The sequence below is a fragment of the Leptinotarsa decemlineata genome, unplaced genomic scaffold (assembly GCF_025532065.1).
Source record: "Leptinotarsa decemlineata unplaced genomic scaffold, Ldec_3_MD MMD2_tig00026314_RagTag_RagTag, whole genome shotgun sequence".
NCBI classification, from domain to species: Eukaryota; Metazoa; Arthropoda; class Insecta; order Coleoptera; family Chrysomelidae; genus Leptinotarsa; species Leptinotarsa decemlineata.
Window position 1 is genome coordinate 15017286 of NW_027412684.1, and position 26616 is coordinate 15043901.

At 35.1% G+C, this 26616-nt stretch overlaps 1 protein-coding gene across 1 annotated transcript in view; it reads right to left on the reverse strand.

Moving 5' to 3' along the window:
- LOC111511519 (mitogen-activated protein kinase kinase kinase 11) overlaps positions 1-26616 on the reverse strand; it is a 92770-nt gene that overhangs the window by 60693 nt on the left and 5461 nt on the right. The window contains exons 2-3 of the mRNA XM_074181448.1: positions 25845-26141; positions 17626-18127 (exon numbers count right to left, since the gene is read on the reverse strand). Coding sequence (XP_074037549.1) covers positions 17626-18127; positions 25845-26123 — 781 coding nt within the window. The 5' untranslated portion in view covers positions 26124-26141. The remainder of the gene's footprint in view (positions 1-17625; positions 18128-25844; positions 26142-26616) is intronic.

The window sequence follows — 26616 nt, forward strand, 5'->3', positions numbered from 1 at the left end:
CTTTGATGTCCAGGAGAGTGAAATGATATTAGCGGTTTTATATATTTTTCTTGATCTTTAAATGCCTATTACATCAGTGACGGCTCGTGCTTTGGAGAACAGGGGAGGCTAAAGTCATAAAGACTATATACACACAGAAAAGCCCGCCGGAGGCGCGAACATTTTTATGTTGTTGCCCACTTTGCTTAATACTAAAGTAAGGGCATGGGCATGACAATGCGTAAAAAGTGCATGAGGAGCTGTGGACTTTATTTTAGTTTGTAAACCATTTAAATGGCCGGCCATGACCGCAGCCCCATCATAGGTTTGCGCAATTAACTTTTGCCTAAAATATAGGTGTCACACGTACGAATTAAAAAATTAAACAAGCTGTGCGCCCAGATGAAACATCATGAAAATCCATAAAACGTTATTCCACATTACCATCTTTGACATATCTAAAAACGATTGAAAGTTGTGATGTACAGGTAATATAGGTAGTTTCATCAATTTCCCATGCAAAAAAAGAAACACTTTCAATCTCCTTGCTTATATTTTCTTTAATAATATATGCCACACTGTCTATAAGCTCATTTTGGATGGTTTTTGAGGTGCCCGAAAAAACGCTACCGTTTGAAAAAGTGCCATATTGTGAATCATATTTGCCCCATAACATTGAAAGTTCCTTGTGATTGCCGTGATTAATCGAATCTTCGGTTTCATCGTGTCCGCGAAAAGCTAATTCTTGGGAACCCAAATAAATCGTAACATCGATGAGCCTTTTTAAATTCGACCGATTTTCCCTAATCTGATTATTAAAAGAAATTATGGCCTCTTTTTGAGCTGTATCTAAAGCTGTTGCTATATTTTGTTTGCTAAACAATTTTAATTTACAAAACGAAAATATATGCCCATTGACTAATAAGAAAGAAAATATATGCTCCTTACATCTAAAATGTCTTTCTGTAGAACGAGATAATTTTTTTAAATCGGAGTAGTCTATTTTAGACCACGTTTGGTATTCCGTTTTTTACGGAAAATAAAACACAGGACCAACAAAAAAGTTTTTCTCGTTTAATGGAGCCGGTTAACCAATCGCATTTATCGTACCAACTAATATTAAATCCTCGATTTTGTCGATTATCTGACGCTTTAATTGAAATCAAATGTGGTTGAGGCCTTCCCAGAGTTTTAATAATGTAGAATTTATTTTCATAAGATAAAGACTTCAAATTATTTGTCAGCAACTAATCGACTATATTGTAAGATTTTTTGATTTCGTTCCACTTATCCATAATAAATGAAAAAAAAAACTTATCGAAAAGTGAAAACCTGAAATCACCTTGAAATTGAAAGAAAACATTTTAAAAACACATTAAAAATATTACCAAAAAGCACTGCTATAATACAATATTGCCTGTTTTATACACAAATAACAAATATTATCAAGAAACACTAAAACGATTTACCGAAATATTGTTCAGTCCCGGTCCGTCACGGCATCCCATCCGAATAATTAAATAAAAAACAAACGCAGTCGCACACTAACGGAGACCAACTGGAGGCTAGCCTCCTCTAACGCTATAATTTCTGCAACTGAAATTACAAATCGGTACGTATGTCGCTGGTTGCATCGGTCTCGTGGAGCCTGTGTTTGTTAAAGCGGTCGGAGGCTTGGCTCCCTTGCAACGTATGGCATTTATTATTTCGGGTTGATGGTTTATTCGTTATTCGTTCATGGCGGTGTGTTCGAGTTTTGTTGATGCAGGATACAGTGTGGTACGTACTACGTAATGAGTGATAGTGTTTTTTCGGGCATATTATGTATTTATATTAAAAATTAATGGTAAAGTAATGATACCCAAGCATTAAAAAAAATTATCATAATTATTTGTCAATACCTTTTAATTTATTGCGATGAATATCCTCAAATTTTATGGGGAGGCTAAGCCTCCCTTGCCTCCTCTGACGAGCCGCCGCTGTATTACATAATATTACCCCGATTACTGAAACTGCTGCTCCATAAATTTTTACAAATTTGAAGCCCCATAACTTTCATTAAGGTAGTAGCCGATAGTTTTTCGTTTAGTACACTTTATATGCATTGATAAAACTAGTGCCCCAAAATTAGTGATGCAGTATTATTTATTGGTTTAAACACTCCTGTAGAATTTTTCAGTATTGGAATTGATCCAGTTTTTTTTTAAGCGTGAAGTGAAGTCTCTTTCACGAATAACTTTTTGAATCATGTTACTAACTTCATTAGTTCAGTTGAAAACTTCAATAATTGACACAAAATATATTCATTTCTTTTACATAATTTCAGTTAGCCTTCATTTCACAAAAAGTAATTTACAATTTGAGCTACGTTTTGCTAGTAAATAGTCATAAACAACTTAGCAAAACAAAAAAGTAGGTGTTCGTTTTTTGTACATAATTAAAGAACTATTGCAAATATACAAATTTAAAAAAAGATCCTCGGAGAGCAGAAAATTCACTAAAATAAATGTCCACCTGCCGAAACTATAGCGGCAATATTCATAGTTTCAACTGGACGGTTAAAATGCATTTAAAAACGGGTGCTTTCGTACGCTCAACAAAAAATATTTTATTCTATCGATTATGAATATTGAGGCTCGATATTTACCATAGCGAAATTATTTATACCTGCACATTGTTACATAAGATTATACAAACAAAGAAGCCACCTTCTCTTAATAAAAACATAACCTTCCAGATTGAGGTTTACCACCTAAACGTACGATTCAAATCTAGAGCTACGCCATTACTGCATACAATAATTTGATTCTACTAATGAAATCGTTTGCTATTATTATAATTATTATCATTATACAAAATAGATAGTTGGTGGATAGATACAAAAATGTCATCACTATTTAAAATCTACAAAATTAAATTAACAGAGGAATTCATCATGCCTTCCAAACTATTACAGATCTGTTCTATAGTATAAAAATTTTCAATTGAAGGTATCTCATATACAAATTGAACTGAGAGCTAACGGCAATAATGGTAAATGTTAGAACTAAATTCTTAACGGGGTTATTGTCTATGCATCGCCATTGTAGATAATTTAAAAGTAAGATGATTCCATAGAATTTGCCCCCCGTAACAAGATAGCTTCTGAATATCGATAGGATGTACGAGCGAATAGTTCGTTAAATACTTTGAAACATCGGTAAACTGATCAACACTTCGCAGGTCTATTATATTTGCGTCCTTAAAATGCCATAACTAGTCATTCGGTTTTTTCATTATCAAGCGTCCTAATCTAAATAGGCGTAATATGTTCCGTTTCTTGTGAAGATGATTTTGTTTTGTATATATTAAATATATTTTATTATATTTATTAAATAGACTGTTATATTTATTAACTTTAAAATATAAGATAGAGTTGTCCGATACTTGTTTTTCAAAATACATTATCATAGATTTTCATCACATTCACACTTTATTGTGAGATAATTAGTTGCCGTAGTCATTAAACTCAGGTATAAATGTTCGTTAAACTCAGGTATAACTGTCATTAATTAGTTCCTAGAATATTATTAATTTCTAGGTAGATAGTAATATTTTAAAAATTATATATAAATCACAATGTATGCAGAATTCAGTTTGTTATTGAACACGCTTGAAAAAGCTACTGTGCAGCAAAACACGTGTTGCGGATTTGTTAATCTGTTCTAGTGAAAATCTCACAATGAAGTGTTTTTCAAAATACATCATCTTTAAAATAGTTTTTGAGGTGAGTAAACAACTGACAAACAGCTGAATAATATGATTGAATTTTATTATTTTTATAGTATTAAGATGGATGCCGTAGCAGGCCCAAGTAATGTACAAAGAAAGCGGAAGTTTATGTCGTTGGAAGAAAAACAGATTGTCTGTAGAGTGTACGGAAATTTAAAAAATACACTCTGTACAGTGGAAACTGTAGCCCAGTGTTCATTATTAACGGGAATATCCGCGTCGACAATTGAACGCATTGTACGTGAAAAAAAGGTGACTGGGATTGTGCAGGCTTCAAAAGTACATTGTCGTGGTAGAAAAAAAATTGACTGGGATTGTGCAAGCTCCAAAAGTACATTATCGTGGTAGAATTGTACGAGTACCAGAAAAATTTTATACGCTATACCATTCATTCTTTCTTTTTTGAGAATAAAGCGCCAACCCTCGAATCCATTAGGACAAATGTAATGGATAATGATCTCATTTCAAAAATGAGCAAAGAGAAGATAAGGAAAATAATAAAAGAAGATTTAAAATTTATATATGCTAAACGATCCCGTAAATCTGTCTAAATAGAAAGAGAAATATAGTCTCATGGCGAAGGAGATATCTTCGCTCTATTAGAGAAATGCGTTCTGCTCACAAAAAGATCTATTATCTGGACGAAACGTGGGTGAATGCTGGTTACACAGTATCTAAGATCTGGCAAGATACTACTTACTGTAACTAGTTGTATTTCAATTTTACTCGACTCTGACTACCGAAATTAGAGGCGTTTTCTGCAAGTCTATTCGAACAAAATAATTTTCTGTAGTTTTTTGGTCAAAAATTCCAAGTCCGCCCCTGCATCGGTTTGTAAACACGAACGACGCGCCGTCCCAGTATACGAAACCACATGTTATCCGTGGTTTTGTATCGCATCAATAGTGCGCTAACTGCTAAACAAACTTTCTGTCCTCCATCCCCGTTTGTTTACATCTTGTTTTGGTTATTTCAACGCAAACTCTGGTTGGAATAGGCTCGTTAAGTTACGTTAGCGGCGTCATCTCATCTCATCGCCGCGACTATTCGAAAGTTAACGACAGAACCGAGGTATTTGTTACGAAGTTGATGAAACCCGAGATGGGAACAACTGGGCGACTTGAGTAAATAAATGCTGAAATATAATCCTTAACTTTACGAAAGGAACCGTCAAGGATCGGCTTTTTCGATAGTTGGATTGTTTTTTTTTTCATGGATATCGAATGATATCCGTTACTATCAGAACAACAATATAGAGTGGATAGCTATTGAAAGCGAACGATGATATCGCCATCGATTTTACTGGAAAGGAACGCTTTCTTTCTCTTTTTAGTCCCTTGTTTTTCTATCAGTTTCAAAAAACTTCATTCTTCAAGTAGAAAGAAGGAAGGAAATCCAATAAAAATGTTGCCAAACTTCACTATAATGTCTTCATTCATCCAAATGCTTGAAATTATGACAGTACATAGGTAACCTCTGTTTTTATTTGACATGAAATGACATTTTTTTATCTGGCGAAGAAGTATGTTAACATTTATTTGCTTTTGCCCGCGGCTTCGCTCGTATTAATGCCATTAAATAAGTGTCAGTACAATAGAAATGAATCAATATGAGAACAATATTTTAATGCTTGGCTGGGATTATCAATTTTTAAAAATCATTACCTAACCTAACCTACTCTATTCTACTCTACTTTACTCTAACCTAACCTCACTTAATCTAAGCTAACTTAACCTAACCTCACTTAACCTATCCTAGCCTAACCTAACATAACTATAGTGTCCGACCGAAAGTTCGGTAATGAATATTACTGGACTTTTTTCCCAACACCAAATCGTTATTTTTAACACCTCGACACGTGTTTCGATCACCAAATGATCATCTTCAAAGAGGAAGATTAAAACTAGAAACTAATGCGAGCTAACCCTATTTATGCTATAATGGTAACCCATCCAGGTAAACCATCCAGGCGAACCAACCATACAGGTATACCAACCTAAATTAATTTTACAATTTTGCCTTATTGCCCGTCCAAATTTATTTTTGCAATGTGTCCTTATGTAGTAAATCAGTAAACCCAACAACATTATTTTATTTTAACAAGCTATATAAGTATGCTCTTTGGTATACGTCCGTCATCGTTATTCGTAATATTATTGTGTTTACTTATTTCTACACTCTCATAGGCATCTAGTTGCCTGTTGTTGTTAACTTGTCTAACTAATCTTAATGAACTGAAGTCTATGGAATGGTTTTGTTGCAAAATATGATGGGCGACTGCTGATTTTTCTTTTTGTCTGTCCATAATATTTTGCATTGCAGTCCTTACATTCAATTTCGTAAGACTTTTCCGAATTCTCGACTTTGTCTTTTGGACTTCCCAAAAGGCTCTGTAGTGTGTGACTTGTTTTAAAAACCACCTTCATACCTAGTTGCTTGAAAATCTTACCAAAGTTCCTCGTATATTGGTGGTATGGAACTGAGATGTATTTATCTTGGTTTTTGTCCTTTCTGAAAGTCGGGATTTCGTTCATTCTTAAACTAAACTTCTTCTTCCTTATTATGTCATTTACAATATCCCTCGAGAAACCGTTAGTGGCTGCTATTTTCTGTATTGTACGTTTTTCTTTTGTGAACCTATCATGTGTTAGAGGGAAAGTCAAAAGACGATGCACTAAAAAATTCAACCCAGCACGTTTGTGCTGTCCACAGTGATGTGAACTGTCAGGAATATACCTGTACGTGCTTGTTTTTTTTCTAAATATATCGTATTCTAACCCTCCATATTGGCTCCTCATTACCAAAACGTCAAGAAATGGTAGTTGTCCCTTATTTTCTAACTCATACGTGAATTTTATTGATGGACATCTATTATTTAAAATGGAAACAAAGTATCGAATATTGCGAAAATATCATCCACATACCTTGGCCAAATCCTAGGAAAATACTTTCGACTTTTCTTAGGTTTCCATTTCGAATCTACTCATGTAAAGGTCTGCCAGGTAGGAGGACAAGGGGTTTCCCATGGCCGTTCCTTCCTGTTGTTCATAAAAGCAACCTTCTACCTGGAACCGATTTTGTTTCATACACAAATTAGTAAGAAAAACGAATTCATCGATTTCGTTATTATTGAAATTATTTTTCTTTAGTAATTCCCCGAGGTATTGCAAGGTCTGTGGAATTGGGACGCTAGGAAATAAGGAACTAACATCAAAAGAAACCAAAATCTCACCTTCTTGCAGAACCACGTTTTTTGTATGTTGTATGAACTCTTAAAGAGTTTTTTATACTAAAACTTGGTTCCGCAATAGACAAGGTTTCAAATCCCTTAGCCACTTTGCTATTTGGTAGGTAGGAGCTCCAATAGCTGACACGATGGGGCGCTTTGCTTTTCCCGGTTTGTGGATTTTTGGGAGGCAATATAGTTTCAACACCGTTGGGTTGGAAACTTGCAACTTCCGTTTCAGTTGAGGGGTAAGTATGTTGTCGCATTTCTTGAGGACGTCTTTTACTTCGGCAATCATCTTTGATAACGATTTCCTGGACAATTTCGCATACGGTCCGTTAGAAATGAGAGTATTGACCCTTTCGTAGTAGTCCGATTTATCCAGAATTACTACTTTGTTACCTTTGTCGGCTTTCAAATAAAAAACGTCCTTTTCTCTCAAACGTTTGATGAATTTTTTTTGGTTTTTATTGTTGTTTATCGAATACTTCCGTTTATCTGTTATCTTGTTCTTGGATATTTGATTCCTGACCTTTTCTCGAACTAGCCCTTTCGAGGAATCGGGCATATATTGAATCGAACTTTCAACACTAGCAACGGTATCTTCAAGAACTTTCTCGGAAGGCGGGATGCCAAATTTCAAACCGTTGTTCAAAAGGTTGATCTCTTCTTTATCAAACGATTGTGATGAATGATTTTCAACAATATTTATGACTTTCGGAGTGGTTTCTCTCGGTTTATGCTTAGATATGAGGGTTTTGAGTTTCTTTAGAAACAAAATATCTGTTTGTATTAGCCTAATTTTAGTTGAATACTTACGATACAGATTCAGTTCCGTTGACCTGGCCGTCATTATGTATTTATGATGCACTGTTTGGAACCTTTGGGGTAGTAATGAATATTACTGGAGTTTTTTCCCAACACCAAATCGTTATTTTCAACACCTCGACACGTGTTTCGATCACCAAGTGATCATCTTCAAAGAGGAAGATTAAAACTAGAAAATGATGCGAGCTAACCCTATTTATGCTATAAAGGTAACCCATAAAGGTGTTGAAAATAACGATTTGGTGTTGGGAAAAAACTCCAGTATTATTCATATTATGTTGTTAAATGTCAATGTATTCAGACAATTATTAAAAGTTCCGCCATTTTGTAGTAGTTGAAGATATTGACATTATATTCTAGGGTTGTGAAGCAAGACCCCCCCTTTCCATTTAATTTATTTTCCCAGATGGCGCCTAGTCGCCATCTTGAAAGTTTCATCTGTCAATTTCACTTCAAAATAAAGTATTCATGCATTAATTTCATTATCCCAAATTTCAATTTTTTGAGTTGACCCGTTCAATAAATAAAAGGGGGGGGCATTAAAGAAATGCACTGTATTTTGAGAAAAATTAAAAATCACCTCATTTTTTGAACACACCTCGTATACCTTTCCACCTGTTAAAATTCAACCCCTCGCCCCTCGAAGAACCTCTCTCTTGGCACGGCCCGGCAAGGTGTTCATCATTACAATTTTTCTATTGAGTGCGGTGACCCAGTGACGTTGAAAAGTAAATAATTCAAACAACCAACTATCGGCTCTCGACACCGACGAAACCCAACCGCCTTCTAAGGAAGTCCAATGCCGAACGAACGAACTCTAATTGCATTATTCGATTCGCGCGGAGAGATGAGAGAACGACCCGTCGGGAAAACACGTCGAATCGCTTCATTTTTATGTATACTTATCAGCCGACGTTAGTTAAACCATAATTCCAACGATTTCATTGCATCACACACCTACGGTCCATAGTAAATACGAGTATTGTAAGTACTTCGACGTTTACTAGAATAAACATGTACTCGTGCAGGACCGTCGTCGCGTCGGTTAGCCCCTATAAAGGCCGCCATACACTGCAATGTTGCCCGACAATTTTAACCGTGACTAGTAAAATTGTGCGTGCAAAACTGTAGTGTGTGGCGTAAGTACTGACAATCTTATTCGGCAATTTGAATTACGGTCGCCACCATAATTTTACACGTACGTGCCAACAGGTTCGTGCAAGTCGACGTGTGTGTGGGCATAGCAATCTTAACCGTCATTCATCGACAGCGAAAACTCTTCAAAAAAGGGTGTGTTTCTGGCAAAAATAATTCAAACATGAATACAAGAACTTGGAGCAAAGATTTTGTAATAGAATTTATTGAGTTATATAGAAGTCACCCTTGTTTGTGGAATGTGAACTGCAAAGAATATAGCAACAAGCGTACCAGGAATTGGTGACGAAAGTACAGTAGGTAGACCATGATGCGACAAAGGAGACTGTTAAAAAGAAAATAGATTCCATAAGAGGATCAGTAAGAAAAGAAACGAAGAAAGTAATAGATATCAAAAAATCCGGCGTAGGAAGTGACGCAGTATATGAGCCACATTTGTGGTATTTTACATATTTCCAGTTTTTAGAGGACCAAGAAGTTCCGCGTCAGAGCCAATCCAATATTGAAAGTGATCAAGAACTAGCAGAACAGGAACATTTACAACAGGTGATAATAAAAATATATTTTTCTATGTTTTTTCTATGTTTAGGTATTTTTTATGTTTATGTCAGGAATTGTTAATTTTTTTGTAAATAAACCAAATATTTATTTGTTAATTGTAATACCAACGAATTGAACAGTTATTTGAGTTTTCACAGTTTGAACATGTTGGAGATAAAAAAGAAAATATGTTAATGTTTATGTTATAAATTTACACTCATGAGAAGGTAACTGTGTTAACTTCTTTTTTCAGATTTTCAACCCGAACTCGGTGAAATTGTTGCACATTTGAAATGGTTAAACTGAAAATAAGGTGATTTCAAAGAAGTATAATAACAAAATTGTTTTTATGGACAAAGAGCGAAGCTAAACAATGTGGTAACGTTGAAACTAAGATTGTTTGAAGGTGCTTGACAATGTTTCTGTATAAGAAGAAATATTCAGGACTACCATTGTCTGTTTTTTTCTATTTTGCCTTTTTTATCACTAATACCGCTGCCACTGCCAGTTTATGTGCTCGTTTCATCGTGTCGGTGTCCAAACTCCAAACTACCTGTGAATTGGCTTTGTGACCTGACAATGTATGAACGCTTCGTCCCTACAATTTTGCACGCACAATTTTACTCGCCAAGGTTAAAATTGTCGGGCAACATTGCAGTGTATGGAGGCCTTAATATTGTGTTATTGTGACTAAGATAAAAATGATGAACATAAACTGTTTAAGTTCCACTGACCACAGCACGACTATCGAACAGCTACCAAGAATAGTTAATAATAATAATAATAATAATATTTATTTGCCATCCCACCTACGTTATGGAATACCGTTTTGGGGAGTATGCAATTCATCAGCACTTCTGTCTGTATTAGTACTGCAGAAACGGGCTATCAGATATATGTGTAAAATTAAACCTCGTGATTCATGCAGACACAAATTCGCTGAACAAAAGATTTTAAAAGTGATTGCTTTGTTCATTATGCAAACGGTTTGCCTCATTTACAAAAATATGTCCCTATTTGAGGCTTCATGCCATTCTTATAGCACCCGTTCTACCGCGTTGAAATTGCCAATTCTTTTAACAAATTTGATCAGGAATTCTATTTATTACAATGGGGATGTTTAATCACTTGCCCTCAGATATAAGACAGGCAAATTTGATCAATAAAATGTTTAGAATAAAAGTAAAAACATTTCTGGCTGATAGACTCTATTATAATTTGCATGAGTTCCATAATGATAAATTTGCGTGACAAAATGTGCATATTTGAATTCAGGTTATATAAGATTTTTGTTTATATTTTTGTTTTGATATAAATGTTTGTTTGTCTGGTTCAATGGGTGTGTTTATTTATGTTATATTATATATAAGTATATATATGTTTATAAGACTATTATATAAGTACTTGTGATGTATTGTTTGGAACCTTTGGTGTAGTAATGAATATTACTGGAGTTTTTTACCAACACCAAATCGTTATTTTTCCACCTCGACACGTGTTTCGATCACCAAGTGATCATCTTCAAGAGGAAGATAAAACTAAAAACTACTCAAAACTAAAACTACTTATACTAATCAGGTACATCATACAGGTAGGTAATCAGTAATCCCACCCATACACTGCAAAAAATGTGAGTAAAATTTCGTGATGCATTCTGTAAATTTCACGGTATATATTAAGGAATCATTATTTTTCGTGATGTTTAACGCATAAATCCTAAAGCCCAGTATTATTTCTATTTTGATATGGTAAGTTTACATATGCTATGTACTTTTCACAAATTATTCTTCAATTTTGCATGTTCTATTTGGTAAAAATATTGATTCGATATTTATCCTGGAAAAAGTCATAGTACTTTACTAAGTTTCCGTTTATAATATTGTATTATGTTAACACACTTTATTAGTTCTGTAGTAGTACATTGTAAATAACCAGTAAATATTTTGTAATTATTTATTTCCAACATCAATACAGGAATTTTCAACGCTTGACTTCTTCAACGTAAAAATATAAATCTTAATAAAAATCATTACTAATCGTGTAATATTGAAGAATTTGTTGTGTAGAATTCCATAATAAACTCGGAAAAAAGTCGTTATTCAAGTGCGCGCGCATCCCCCATTTGCCAGGCCACACTCGATTTTTGCAGTTACGTTGCGGTTGTTTCGTATAGGTTAGAATTTAAGAATTTATCATAAAGTTTGTTGCTAGTTATTGATTTCATCGAATGTCTCAGTAAGTACATATATTTTGTTTATATGAAAACAACAAAGATGTTCAAATGTAATTTGTGAACATTCCATTGTCACACTATCAGAAAATATGATATTCACTATTATGTTCATAGAAATTGACCAAGTGTTGAATTTATTTGTCGCCGAAATGGCTGTGGCGTCATTTTAAAATCGTATACAGGTTACAGGCAACATGTATTCAGGTCACATAATTATTAGAAAAGTAGTAGTGTTGGAATTCGAGAGGGAAATTCACATAATAATAATAATTGTAATGTTGCTGGTTGTAATTTTGCTACATTGAACAAAAAACATTTATTTCTCCATTTATAGTCATTTCGAAGAACCTAATGTTAGAGTAAGCTGTCCTCTTTCTGTAATATGTAATATAAATACGATTTTTTCTAATATCAGAAGCTTCAGATCACATGTTTTCCGTAATCATAGGAATCGAAACAGAACCGTTTTCAGCATTGATTCACAAATTGAAAGAAGTGATATAAATCAGACTGATATACAAGAAGTGCCGGCACCTACTAATAACTCACAAGACTTAAATTGCTCCAGAGTTGAAATTGAAAAATTAGGAGTGCAGTTGCTGGCGAACATGTATGTTCCGTATAAAATCCTAAAAATAGTTCTCGACATTACTCTTTAAGAAAATAAAGTTTTATTTCAGTACATACATATCATTATTCATATAATTATTCATGAGAAACCTATTTATTTTTTCATTTAAGGTGATGCACAAGAAAATGAAATCTTCTTTGTTTTTGTGGAAAGAGAGAACATTGATTTGCAAGGATATGGAACATTTATGGAAGCTCTAAAAGTTGCGTTTTCATTATATTTCATTCTTGATTTGAAATATCCTCCAAAACTCCAAGCAACCTTCGAGCTCCTACAGAGGATGTATCTCAAAATTCATCCTGATGCTGGTTCCAAGAGTAGAGGAAAGGTTACTCAGACAAAGAAGAAAGTTTTGAATTATATGTTGAAATTTAATAATCATTCATTGCAAATGAAATGAAGATCTAGAAACTATGTCTACTTACTGAAAAGCAATTAATTGTAAAATTATCATCTTTATGTACCAAGTGAATGAAAAAAATAATAATAATTTGAGGAATTTGAACTTAGGATCAAAATTTATAGCCAATTCAAAATGTAATATAAACTTTCGATAATATATGGTTGTTAGTATTTAAATTTATACAAGAATAAATTTATCTTTTGGTATTTTTCAAGCAACATTAATAAATGGAATTGAAATCTTCCTTGTGATACATAAAAATGATAATTGAATGGCTATTTGCTATTAACACTAGAATCGTATCATCTTTTGTTGACAATCTTGAAAATTAATTTTTATAATTGAGCCCATTTAATAGTACGGTAGTTACAATTTTTAGTTTCGAATTCTTATTAGATATGTCAACAAATTAAATAACTGGTTCTTCCCTTGAATACATTTTCAGTTCCCCTTTTTATAGCATTTAATATTTGTAACATTATTGTGTTAGTTTTTATCGTTCCTTACATTATTCAGTTCAAAAATGAGTACCTATTTATTTTTATTTGTTTATTTGAAATATTTATTTTATGTTAATTCTGTGTTTCAATAAATATTTTTGTAATGGTTTTGGATTTTAATATGTAATAACCATGAAATACCTTGTAGTTTTACAACAAAAACGTAATAATACCTTGTAATTCTACATTCTAATATTACCATGTATTTTTACATATGCCTACCCTATGTATAATGGAAATTTACAAAGGAATTCGAAATTTCGCATGGTAAAGATACAGTTCCCATATTGTATTATTACTCATGTTCAGAAAAAAAAATCCAATTCAAGTAATGTACAATTATATGAAGGGTATAGTAAGATTACAGATTTGATGGTAAAACCATGCTATTATTACTGAAAATTTCCACAATATATCGTTTATAATAACCTTATTTGTGGTGTAATTTCAAATTGCAAATCTTTTTTACTGTGAAATTTTACTAAATAAATTGTGTTACTTTTACATTTTCTATACTGAAAAAAAATTACGTAATTAGTATCGTTATATGATTACATAATAGATTGTGGTAATAAATTGCCAACGATAAATTGTGTAATTATTTTTATCAGTGTACAAGTGTACCACCCTAAATTAATTTTACAATTGGCCTTTCTATTAGTTTACAATATGTCCTTATGTATGTTTAAAAAGACACATTGTAAATATATTTAGATAGGCAATATTGTGAAACTAATTTTATATAGCTGAAAATTGTTCTATATATAGCTGTAACATTTAAACATACATAAGGACATATTGTAAATAATAGAAAGGCCAATTGTAAAATTAATTTAGGGTGGTACACTTGTAAGGGTGGTATTACTGATTACCTACCTGTATGATGTACCTGATTAGTATAAGTAGCTTTAGTTTTGAGTAGTTTTTAGTTTTATCTTCCTCTTGAAGATGATCACTTGGTGATCGAAACACGTGTCGAGGTGTAAAAATAACGATTTGGTGTTGGGAAAAAACTCCAGTAATATTTATTATATAAGTGTTGATAATATTTTTAAACAAGTCTGTACACAACTATGTTGAGACAAAATTTCGATATTGAACTATAGTGTATGTTCTAACTTTACTTTTTTGTAAGTGTTTTTATATTCACATTTTATATTTCTATATTTACATTTGTATATACTTTTCACAAGCTTTGTCCACAAGATTTATTCTTAATGACAATAAAGTATATTATTATTATTATTCAATTTGAAATATACAATAATCTTAGTTAACGACAAATAAATATAGTTCCCACAGAAGGATAAACCTGTGCGTGGGTTATATCACATTAATATACAAAAGATTATTATGAATGAAATATAAAAATAAAGTTTCTATCAGTATGAACAAAAAAAAAAACACTAGTAGAATTGTATACAGATATCACATTAAAATCACATATATTCAATATAAATAAAAACATTTAGGTTTTATAATGAAACAATCGCAATAAATACATTGCATCAGTCACACATCAATCATATAAACACCCTATTTTTTTTAAATAGGGTGTTGGAGAAATTGACCTACAGATTACACAATTCTAACCACATACATCTTCTACAGGCATTTACCCATTGCGTAGTAATATGTATTTTTCACATCAGCATATTGGTGTATCTGTGCTCTAAGCAAACCTGAGATCCAAGCTTTGAGCTTATTTTTGAACATGTTAATGCCAACGGTAGTTTTGATATGTGCTGGAATAAGATTATACAGCCGAGGAGCTAAGTACTAGGGTTGCCTTTTATATTTCGGGAATAGAGAACAAAAACAAAGATTAATAATCGAAAATCACATTATTGTTTTTCAAAATATTCCCCATGAAGATCTATACAATTTTGCATACGTTTGAACCAATAGTTGAAGCACTTCTGCCACTATGATTGAGGTATCTCCAAAACATGCATTCTGAATTCAGCAACCGCTTCTTCTAGTTTCGAAAAACGTTGAACTCTCCGTTTGTTTTTCATGTGCGGGAATAAAAAAAAAAGTCATTCGGTGCCAAGTCAGGACTATACAGCGAATGATTCATGAAATCGATGTTTTGGGTGCTCAAAAATGCAGTTGTTTAAGCTGATGTGTGAGAGCTCGCATTGTCGTGGTGAAGAGTGATCCGTCTTCAGCGGTTGGTTTTTCTGATTTCTTGGAAGACAAATGGCAAACAAATGGTTGTGTACGACTCATAATCGACTGTTTTGCGTTGTTCTAGTGGTACGGTTGCGACATGTCCAGTTTTTCCGAAAAAACAGGCGACCATTTGCTTGGAAGTGCTTTGTGCGCGAACAACTTTTCTTGGATTTGGCTCATCTTAAAATAGCCATACAGTCGACTGCTGTTTATTTTCGGGCTCATACGCGTAAATCCACGATTCATCATCTGTCACGATGTCATAGACGTATTTCGAAGCACCGCGATCGTATTTTTTGAGCATTTCCTTCAACCAATCGACACGAGTCGTTTTTTGAGTAATTAACAAATTGTGTGGGATCCAACGCAAACACATTTTTTGACAGTCAAATGTTTATGCAATACTGAATGTATGCTGGTCCCACTAATGCCTAAGGTTGTCTCAATCTCACGATAGGTCACATGACCATCTTGCAATATCAGTTCGCGCACAGCATTAATGGGTTTCGGAACAACAACTGATTTTGGACCACCTTCAAGAAATTCGTGTTGGAGTGAACTACGACCACGATTGAATTCACCATACCATAGATAAACACTGGTCCTTGATGGAGTTTCATCGCCAAAAATTGAATTAAGTTCATCCATGCACTGTTGCTGAGTTAATCCACGTCAAAAGTATCGCAAAATAATCGCACGAAAATGTTCGCGATTTAATTCTATTTTTGGGCCGAGATAAATTTTTAAAGTTACTGTAAACAACACAAAGAGTGCGCGTATGTAAAAACGTTCTGAGTAGCTATAAGTAAAATGTCCAACTTTACGATAGAGCTGTCAGTTGCCAGATTGCAACCCTAGGATTGCCAAATCCCGAAACATAAAAGGCAACCTATCGTACGTATAACACTTTTGTAAAGTGTTTTTCTGTGATTTTGGCATATAGGTTGAATTCATTTTGGGGCGAGTTGCATAATGGTGTCCAGTTTTTCTAAATTCAAGTTTATTTTTGTGTGACCTTATAACAGTTTTGAGAAAGTAAACTTGCCTTATGTCTAAAGTCAATGTTTCCTTATATCGCGCTTCTGTGGGGTAAGTTCTTTTTTTATTTGTTATTCAATAACATTTCGTTGTGAAATTTTCACTAGAGATTAAGGATAGACTATAAAAACACACTTTTGTCTATTTTCCATGATAGTTCTATATTTGTTGATTAGTTTCGGTTATTGCACCATTTTCAAAGTTTTGAAACGCGTCTAGAAATATGTTATTGTTTTTCATCAAGTAATGATCGGTCCATTCATAACACAACTAAAAAGTTATGAAGTTATTCATCTGTGATGGGTCTCAAAGGTAGAGAGAGTTATGAATCTAGTGAGATATGAGATCATCGACTACTCACCCAAACGGTCACATAAGTAATTAACGCTTTTTTCAATAGCTATATACTTCGAATATAAGCTCATTTCAAAATGGACGCCAATGTCCGACTCTGTCCCGTCGCTAGAGTTGTCGATTAGCGAAATTTATTTGTCCAAGTTAACAGTTATGAAAATAAACAATCGAGTAAAACAGTCGATTTCATTACCTGCTCTATTGGGTAATTCGATTCTCGTGCGTTAGCCCGATTGAAAACCTAAATTGGAGATAGACAACAATGCAAGAACGCATTAGCCTAGTTAGCTATGCAGCAATATTGATAATAATAAAATTGAGTGTCTTATTGAACGACGAATGAATTGTTTTGCAATTGTTCTTTGCAAACAGTCATGGTTTTTCCCACAGATACACAAATAGAAATATATATGTTGATGGAAAAAATATTCTTATTAGTTTTGACATCCGTTTATACCATCAGAAGAGGTGAAGGTGAATTAACAATGTTGTTGTTTGAAGTATAAAAATGCTTTAATTGGAAGTTTTCGCGTGTACTAAATTTTTAAAATAGGTCGAAACTTTAAAAAATTCATGACTCCAAACTATAATTTATGCATGTGGGTAATTCTGATAGGTCTTGAGATGCTTATCAAACAAAATCTGACATCTCAGCTTCGACTTCCCTGAACAACGTGGCGCCCAACGTGGGGTCACGAAATTTCTGTTGCAACTCACGAGTGTATTTTACCTAAACCTTAGAAATTGTCTCTCATTGTCAACTTGCATAATAAATAATTTCGAATTACTCACCGTTAGAGCTCTTCAGGTCCCGGTGTATCAGCGAGATCGGCGCCCTGCAATGCAAATAGTCCATCCCCTTCGCGATCTGCACCGCCCAATCGACGAGCACGTCCGGCCTGATCTTTCCGCCGGCGAGCACCCTGTTCAGCGAACCTCCCCTGCAATACTCGAGCACCAAGCACAAGTTCGGCTCCTGCAGACACACGCCCTCGAGCGAGACGATGTTTGGGTGCGACAGCAGGCAGAAGAGCTTCGCCTCCTTGACGACGTTGTCGAGCGTCGCCGAGGCGTCGGCGTCCGAGTCCTGCCGAGCCGCCTTCACGGCCACCTCGCGCCCGCGCCACACTCCGCGGTACACTTTGCCGAAGCCGCCGACGCCGATAACTTCTTCGAGCTCGAGCTCGCCGAAGTCGATCTTCACGGGGTCAATGTCCGCGATAATGCTGTTCACGTGATCCGAGTACTGCGACGGGTTCTGATGGGCGACGAAGTTCGACGGAAAAATCCCCACCTGGAAGAAAAAGTTCTTTTTCAATTTTTTGACATTCTACTTCTTCATGAATATATAGGGTGACCAGATATTTTTGACGGTTTTGCAGATTTCTTCAGTGCTTCTTATACAGTGTGTAACAAAGAAAACTTAACAGAGCCGTTTTTTAATATGAAAAGTAAGACCTTTAAAAAAAGCTCGGACACGTCGGGTTTTAATTAAAGGGTGCGTCCGACGACCCTTATTTAGATAGGGAAAGTAGGTCGAGTGGCACCTTGTTTTAAAGGTCTTTCGAATACCTTTACAACTCTGTTGTTTGTTAAAATTGCCATGTTAATAATACATTAGACAGACTACTCGGTAACTTGTATGCCTAAATAAAAATTTTTTCGAGCAGTTATCAGTTTTTTGTTAAATAAAATCCCTTTTTTAAAATCAATACCCACTCCTCTTCTTCCAGTTTTCATTAGTACATCGTTCGATTGTTAAACGGGTCGTGTATTGTTATTTGTTTAAAAATGCCTTACACTACTGCTGAAAGGGTTTCAGTTATTGCTTTATTTTTTGGCAACGACCAAAATGTTAATAGAACATCAATTTTATTTACCGAGCAAAACCCTGGTAAACACCTAAGCAGAAATCACGTTCTGGATTTGGTCACAAAATTCAGGGAGACAGGTTCGGTTTTAAATAAGAAAAGAAATGTTCAGAGAAGGGTAGTGAATGACGATAATGCGATTGGAGTGATTGGTCAAGACATCGCCAATCCCAGGTTAAGTACCAGAGGTTTATCAGCAATGGCCGGAATAAGCCATATGAGCGCATGGAGAATCCTTAAAAACCACAAATTCCATTCTTACAAAATTAAACTTGTTCATGAACTCAACATCTGTTTTTCGGACGAAAGCTCATTTTATTTAAATGGTTGCGTGAACCGTCACAATTGCCGTTATTGGTCGGATGAAAACCCAAGACAATACGCAGAAATACATACCCAACATCCCAAAAGTTTAATGTCTGGGCCGGAATATTATGCAATCATATTATATGTCCATTTTTCATTGATGGAAATTTAACCGGTGATTCTTATTTACAACTTCTTGAAGAGGCAATACAACCTCGTATAGTTGAAATAATTGAACAGGATCCAAGATGTCAAGATGAATTTATCCATTTTCAACAAGACGGTGCACCACCCCATTATGCCCAGCAGGTTCGAAATTTTTTGAATAATCATTTTGAAGGACAATGGATTGGCAGAAGAGGTCCAATTGAATGACCAGCACGATCACCAGATTTAACATCACTGGACTACTTTTTGTGGGGATATTCAAAGTCTAAAGTTTATGCTACATAGCCAGCCAATTTGGATGAATTACGTCGTAGAATTATTGATGAATGCCGAGCTATAACTTCTGAGATGTTGAATAATGTAAGGCAAAATTCGAACAAAATCTTCATTGTTGCATGGAGCAAAATGGCGCACATTTTGAACATTTACTCTAAATTTCCTATGTGAGTTACCCTTATTAGGTGTTACTTTTTTGTGTGTGCTTTAAAAACAATTATTGGGATTCATTAACCCTAAAACAGTTTTGTAAACTTTTCTGTGTCATCAGCATTCAAGGAAATCAGCAGGTTGTATTCGTTGTGTAGGTAAGTTTTTATTATGATTCACTTTTTTATCAGAAGCATAAAATATCCATGTCAAAAAGCAACCTTCATAAGGAGGTGTCACTCAATTTACTTAAAATGTAAGAGTGGTAACCAACCCCATCCCCCGAAAAAATCTTGTAATAAACAAATAATTCTTACTTTTTTACGAAATCAAATGGACACGTATTAGCAACTTGTCATAAAAAGCAAAAATTTATTTTTTTATGAAAGTTCTGAACTTAAATTTTACCTTAAAAACAATTTGATTTATTTTAAAAAGAGTTGAAATCAATATAAATACCTTTAAATCTTCAAATTATCTCGAAAATTAATCGTTACAAAAATTTTCTTTTAACAAAGTTGTAAAGGTATTCGAAATACCTTTAAAACAAGGTGCCACTCGACCTACTTTCCCTATCGAAATAAGGGTCGTCGGACGCACCCCTTCGAGAGGGTGCGTACAACAAAAAATCTAAATAGTCTGAAAGGTGTCCCCTTTTAATTAGAAATCGACGTGTCCGAGCTTTTTTAAAAATCTTTCTTTTTATATTTAAAAACGGCTCTGTTAAGTTTTCGTTGTTACACACTGTATAGTGTCAACATCAAGTGACCATGCGAACAGTAGTGATATTCCCAGCTTAGTAATCAAAAACTTCAGTATTGAAGATGTTTATCATACCCTAAAAAAATTAAAGCCTAAATTTACTGGGGGACCTGATCATATACCAGCATTCATCATTTAAGATTGTGCCTCAGCTCTGGTTGAACCACTAACAACTCTAATTAATATATGCTTGAAAACATCAACTGTACCATCAATATGGAAAATGTCAAAAGTCTGCCCAATTTCTATCATATGCAAATTTGCAAAAATTTTTGAGATGCTTTTTGAGAAGACAATCTATTGTCATATCAGCAACATTATTAGCCCCAATCAACACGGTTTCATGACAGGCCGTTCAACCACCACCAATCTTGTAACAATAGCTCAATGTATTGCAGAGGGTATTGATTGTCAGTCTCAGACTGCTGTCATCTACACAGATTTTTCTAAAGCATCGACAGACTTGACCACAATGTCCTGCTACAAGCTTTCGACTTTTGGGTTATCCAATGAATTAATGACTTTATTCAAATCGTATTTTTACAACCATAAGCAGTGCGTCCAACTCAATGGCCTCAAGTTTATCGAATATATAGCCCCATCTGGTGTACCACAAGGATCAATTCTAGAACCCTTACTGTTCAATATGTTCATCAATGATATCGGAGCTGACATTGATGTCAATTTCCCTTTATACGCAGATGACTTGAAACTCTATCACAATATAACATGTTCTAATGATTGCGAACGTCTAGCCCTGAATTTAAATCGCGTTGCTACATGGTGTCGAAAAAATAATGATCTCTCAACATATCCAAATGTAATGTAATGTCTTACTCACTGAAAACGAACTTGAATTTACACAACTACGTCATAAACAATCAAGTTCTGGAGCGTCCTGACACACTCACTGATCTAGGTGTTACTTTTGATGCATCCCTCTCTTTCAATAAACATATTGACACTACTCTAACAGCAGCTTATCGCATGTATGGATTCTTAGTTAGAAATACAAAAGACTCCGAAAAAGCTTCAACATTGAAATTACTTTATTTCACTTTTGTTCGATCTAGGCTGGAATATGCATCTGTCATGTGGAGTCCCTACTATCAGGTTCATATAAATCAACTAGAAGCCCTACAGAGGCGCTTCCTAAAATATATGTCTTTTTAACTTAAATACCCTGTTATGAATTGCTTGTAACTGACAATTTTTGTGGTCTAGAAGTAAGGCGTAAATATAATTCATTTCTTTTTTTTATTCAAGGTCATAAACAATATCATCACCTGCTCTCAACTGATACATATGTTGAATTTTTGGGTTCCTAGACGATCATCTAGAAATAGTGTCACATTTTATCTCAACACTCCGCGTACAAATATAATGAAAAAATCTTCAAGTTATACAATGTGCGATACCTCTAATTCTGTTAGTCATGTCCTAGATATATTCAACTGCCAGATTATACAAATCAAAAGATATTTCTTAGCTAACTGACAGTCCATTATTTCCTGTTTTCGAATTTATTAGCCGTGGTCTGCAGATTTTTGAGCCTGACACTTGATCTGCAGATATTATCAATGTTGGTGCGGCAATGGACGAAGTAATTCAGCAAGTCTTTCCGAATAGAAGTAATCTATAAGGGTGGTCCCAGAAATACCCGGCCTGACCTAAAGATAGCGGTGGTAGTTCGAAAAATATCACTGTATTAGAAAGTACACAATCTATACAGCATATGTTTCAAGTATGAACACGTTGCGTTGTTGATTATTTGTTTGGTAGTCATCAATAGCGAACGTTTTTGGTGAATTTGTGAAAATGGAGTAAATTGATCATTGATATGTGGTACAATAGTTATATTTGAAAGGCCTTAGACCAACTAATATAAAAGCAGAACAGGATTTTACTCCAGAAACGGTGTAGAAAAACCACAAAGCGGTACTGACTGAACCTACCGCTTTGTGGTACGTCGAAAGGAACAGCAAAGTTCATTACTTCGACCATTGCCGCAACGCCTTTGATAATGCCTGTCGTAGTTGCAGACGAAACGTCGGGTTCGAAAGATAGAAATATGGCCAAAAAATAATTGTGATTTGTATCAAAAGATGCTTTTCAAAACACGCAGTTGTCACCTTAATCGAGAACCTAACCGCAACTAAGTTGTACTAATACGGCGAGATATTCGTTACAAACGATGGGATAAGCATACCCTGCATTTGTTAAGTTGTCTACATTGAAAACATAAAAAGATCACTGAACACAAAGGTACTAAAGTAAGTAATGAAAGTCACCGTATCAAATTCGAGGACAATGCAGAAATCAAACTTCATAAACACTAAAACAATATCTATATTTCTGTGGGTTTTCGGGTATTACAGTGATCTTGACGTGACAACTGAAGAAGAGTACTTTCACCATTCCAATGAAGATAACTGCCGCAGTTGCAGTTGAAACTTTTGGGGATTGTAATCGAAGAAATCTACGATAAATCCCGGAAACCAACCAAAACATTGACGCCAGTCACTGAAATCCTACATTCCTAAAATATCTATATATTATAGGAAACTCAGGGGGTCAATAAAGCTTATCTACCTGTACTGTTTGAGTTTTAAACGGTGAGCTCAAAAATTTAAATTTAAATGGAGTAATAAAATGAGTTTGTAGTGACATGGAGGAACGGTGCAAGCAACTGTAGAATATGGTTTGGCGTTACTGAATGAAAGTGCATTAAACTTGGACGAAAACTAAATATTTTCTTTAGTTTTAAAGCAACCCTCGTATATGTAAATAGAAAATAAAAGGACCTACTATACGAAACAGAAAACTGTCGGGAAATATAAAAAACGCAGTGTGAAAACTATAAAAATGTCTCACATAATTGATTCCAATTTAAATGCATTGAACAAGATACAAATTAGGTATTTTCTGATGATTTAATTGAATTCGTCCAACGATTTCGTTTACCTTTTCTATGGCCCCTTCGTCCCACTCAAATAATTAGCTAAGGACCATTAACAAACATGTTTTCAAATCTTCATCGAAAAACAATAGCCGCTTAAAACCGCAGACATGGGGAGACCAACTTCGCCAAATCGGGGTTATTTACTGATCACCGCCAAAGTGAATATCAAAAAACATCTTCCCACATACCACCAACTCTCGAAAAATAAATATTGCGTTTGAATTCGCCACCGGGAATTCAAAGTTTGGGATGTCAAATGTGGAATGTGAGATGGTTTGTCGAAGCAGGGGTCCCAACACTTTCATTGAATTAAATTTCTCGACTTTTCCAGGTTTTCCCTGACCAATTTGTCGTGTTTTCTAATACATAGTATCAGAGGTAACCGTCTGATAATCCAAAAAGTAAGTCAAAGTGTGAAAACGAAATTTCATTTCAATTTAATGAATTTAATAGTTGGTTCAAAGCTTCAGCAAAATTATACATACACATAAAAGTCTGAATATGTAAGGATGAAATCTAAATATGAATTGAAATGACAAATATGTAATAATCACTACACACAGTTTATTAAATAATATCATTAAGATAGTTTCAGTTAGAGTCTTCCAACAGGGACTTCCGAACATTGACAATTGATAACGGCCATCTTGTTGAAGCTATATCTGTCAAATTAGTTTTCATTTATTCAATCTATTTTGCCAAATCACCATGAACGGACATAGCATTCAACAACACGTGCAAATGATAAAATTGGTTCATCGAAATAGGTGTTCTGTTCAGGCAACGTACCGCGCGCTTCACCCATTTTGGGACCACTGGTTCAGTAAACGATCAACCAATCCCCTTACGTCGACGAAACGCATAATCTGTCGAAAACATAGACCCTGTTTGTGAGAGTGTTCAGGAGAATTCGAGGAAGAACTCAATCTTTCGCAGACCACACAACTTGTCGAATTTCGCGACGTGGGCCTGCACCAGTAGAAAATTCTACTGACCCAGGAAAAAAAGTTCACAACGACGCGTGTTCGCTGTATGGGATCTGGAGCAGTTGGAAACTGACCCTAATTTTCATCGAAAAATCATCTTCATCGATGAGGCCCATTTCTGAACCCATGGGTACGTGAATGAATTTGGAACGATACCAATCCACATGAGATCCAAAAGCGTTCGATACATCCCAAAAAATCAATGTTTGGTATGGATTTTGGTCTGACGGCATCATGGATTCATATTTCTTCAAGAACGATGTTGGCCAGGCCATCACTGTCAACGGAAAGCACTTTTTTTGACCTAAATTGGATGATCTTGATCTGCAACACAGCTCCTGTCACATTTGATATTCTGCACGAGCGAATTGAGGGTATGGTCTTCTCACGTGGAGGTGATGTGACTTTTTCCGAGTGAGCGTTCCAGGTAAGTCTTTAATCAAGGACAATGTAAAGATATTCCACCTCCGTTCCAAATGGAATGACCTCACCATTGAGGGAAATTGGCGTTAGATCGTCCAATTATTTTCTCCTCTTGGTGAAGGGGATTAACACAGTTTTGCTGGGGTTGACAGACATGTGCTCCCTCAGGCACCAACTGGGAACAACGTCCAACGTGCTTTGGAGGATATTACAAGCTACCCTTACCGATGTGGACCTTGCCAGGATGACAAGGTCATCTGCATAAGCTTGCAGATCAACTTTTCTTCTGTCAAGGGTATCAAGCAGGGCTGGTATGAAAAGCCCATAATTTATATTTGCATAAGCTGGCAACATTGCCCAAAAATTCATAATAAAAGTTTAATAACAATGATTGTTTCACACGGCACAACAAAACATGTCTGGGAATTCTATCAAAATAATTGAAATAACTATACTAAAACTGTTTCGCATTATTCTTGGAAAAACTAAATTGACAATTGCCGTATAGCCAGAAAAAATTACTCATTACTACTACTATTACAATCCAGGCGAGTTTCCCTGAAAAGAATTTGAAGAGCGCGTAATTGCTAATTAGGCAATTGTAGGACAATGGCGAGAGTAAAAGCGTTTAACAAAAGGCACCACTATTTACGAGATGGAATTTCGCATTAATTTGTTAAAACAAATAAATAACAATCATTTCTCCCGGAAACGCCATTATTATATGATTTCGTAAAGGTGAAGTTAGAATTGTATTTTCGAAAAATGTGGATAGATGAAAACATTTTCTAGAAACGGCTCAGTAAGTTCCCAACATTTTCGTTTTGTAATCAAATATCGAAGTTAGTACTCCCAAATAATATTGGTTATTCATCAAGACCCCACGTCAACAATACCTTAAAAAAACTGCAGGAAAGTTGAGTCTCACTTCAAAATATCTCAATCTAGAGTCTACTGGACATTATTCTAAATGACCATCTGACCCGATCTTGGCAGATGTATAATGTGAATATTAGGCATGGCGATTGGAAATCAACAGTAGTGGCCAAAAGAACTCATTTTTATGATTCAATCAGTAAATAAAATGAAACGTATAGATAACCTTACCTTGTCTCCGATTTTTCCCGTCCACCATCCCTCGTCACCCGAAATTTTGGCATCTTCGCTGAGGACCTCGACGATCTGGCCCTTGCGCAGCGACAGCTCGTCCTCTCCCTGGGCGTCGTAATCGTAGAGGGCCGTCCTGAGGTAGGGGATGAGCTGCTGCTGGTGGTGATGGTGCGGAGGCCTGTGCGTTCGCTCGACGACATGAACCGGGCTGACCATGTCTCCATTGCGGGGCGCTTCCATGGACCTCAGCTGGTAGTGCTCCACCAACGGAGGCATCCGTTAAGGTCGTCAAGTCTTCGGAGATAAACATTCTTAGGTCAGACAAGGTGATATTAATAGATAATTTGTTAGGATTTGGCGATTTTGCCTCAATATATGTGAATTCTGTCTCCTTTAGTAGTAAGATAGGGCACTTGGGAGCAATTTGTATAAGGAGCTGTACTCAATATTTTTAACGATTTTGACGTTTCGTTATTTAAATACTTTTCACGTCTCCTAAACGCATTATTAACGCTTTGTTTACGTTTCTTGGAAGCTTTCTGTCAACTCATCCGTCAAGCGACCATTAATATACTTCATAAAAAGGGTTCCATGAAAGTTCTTGAAAGTCTTCCCTTAACATGTCTTGTCTTCATGAGAGTCTTCCTACCAGCTGAACTTCATGGAGTTCAGCTGGTGGTGCTTCACCAACAGAGGCATCCGTTGAAGTCGTCAAAAGTTCGAAAATGAACATTCCTTGGTCAAACAATGTGTTATTAACAGATTTTGC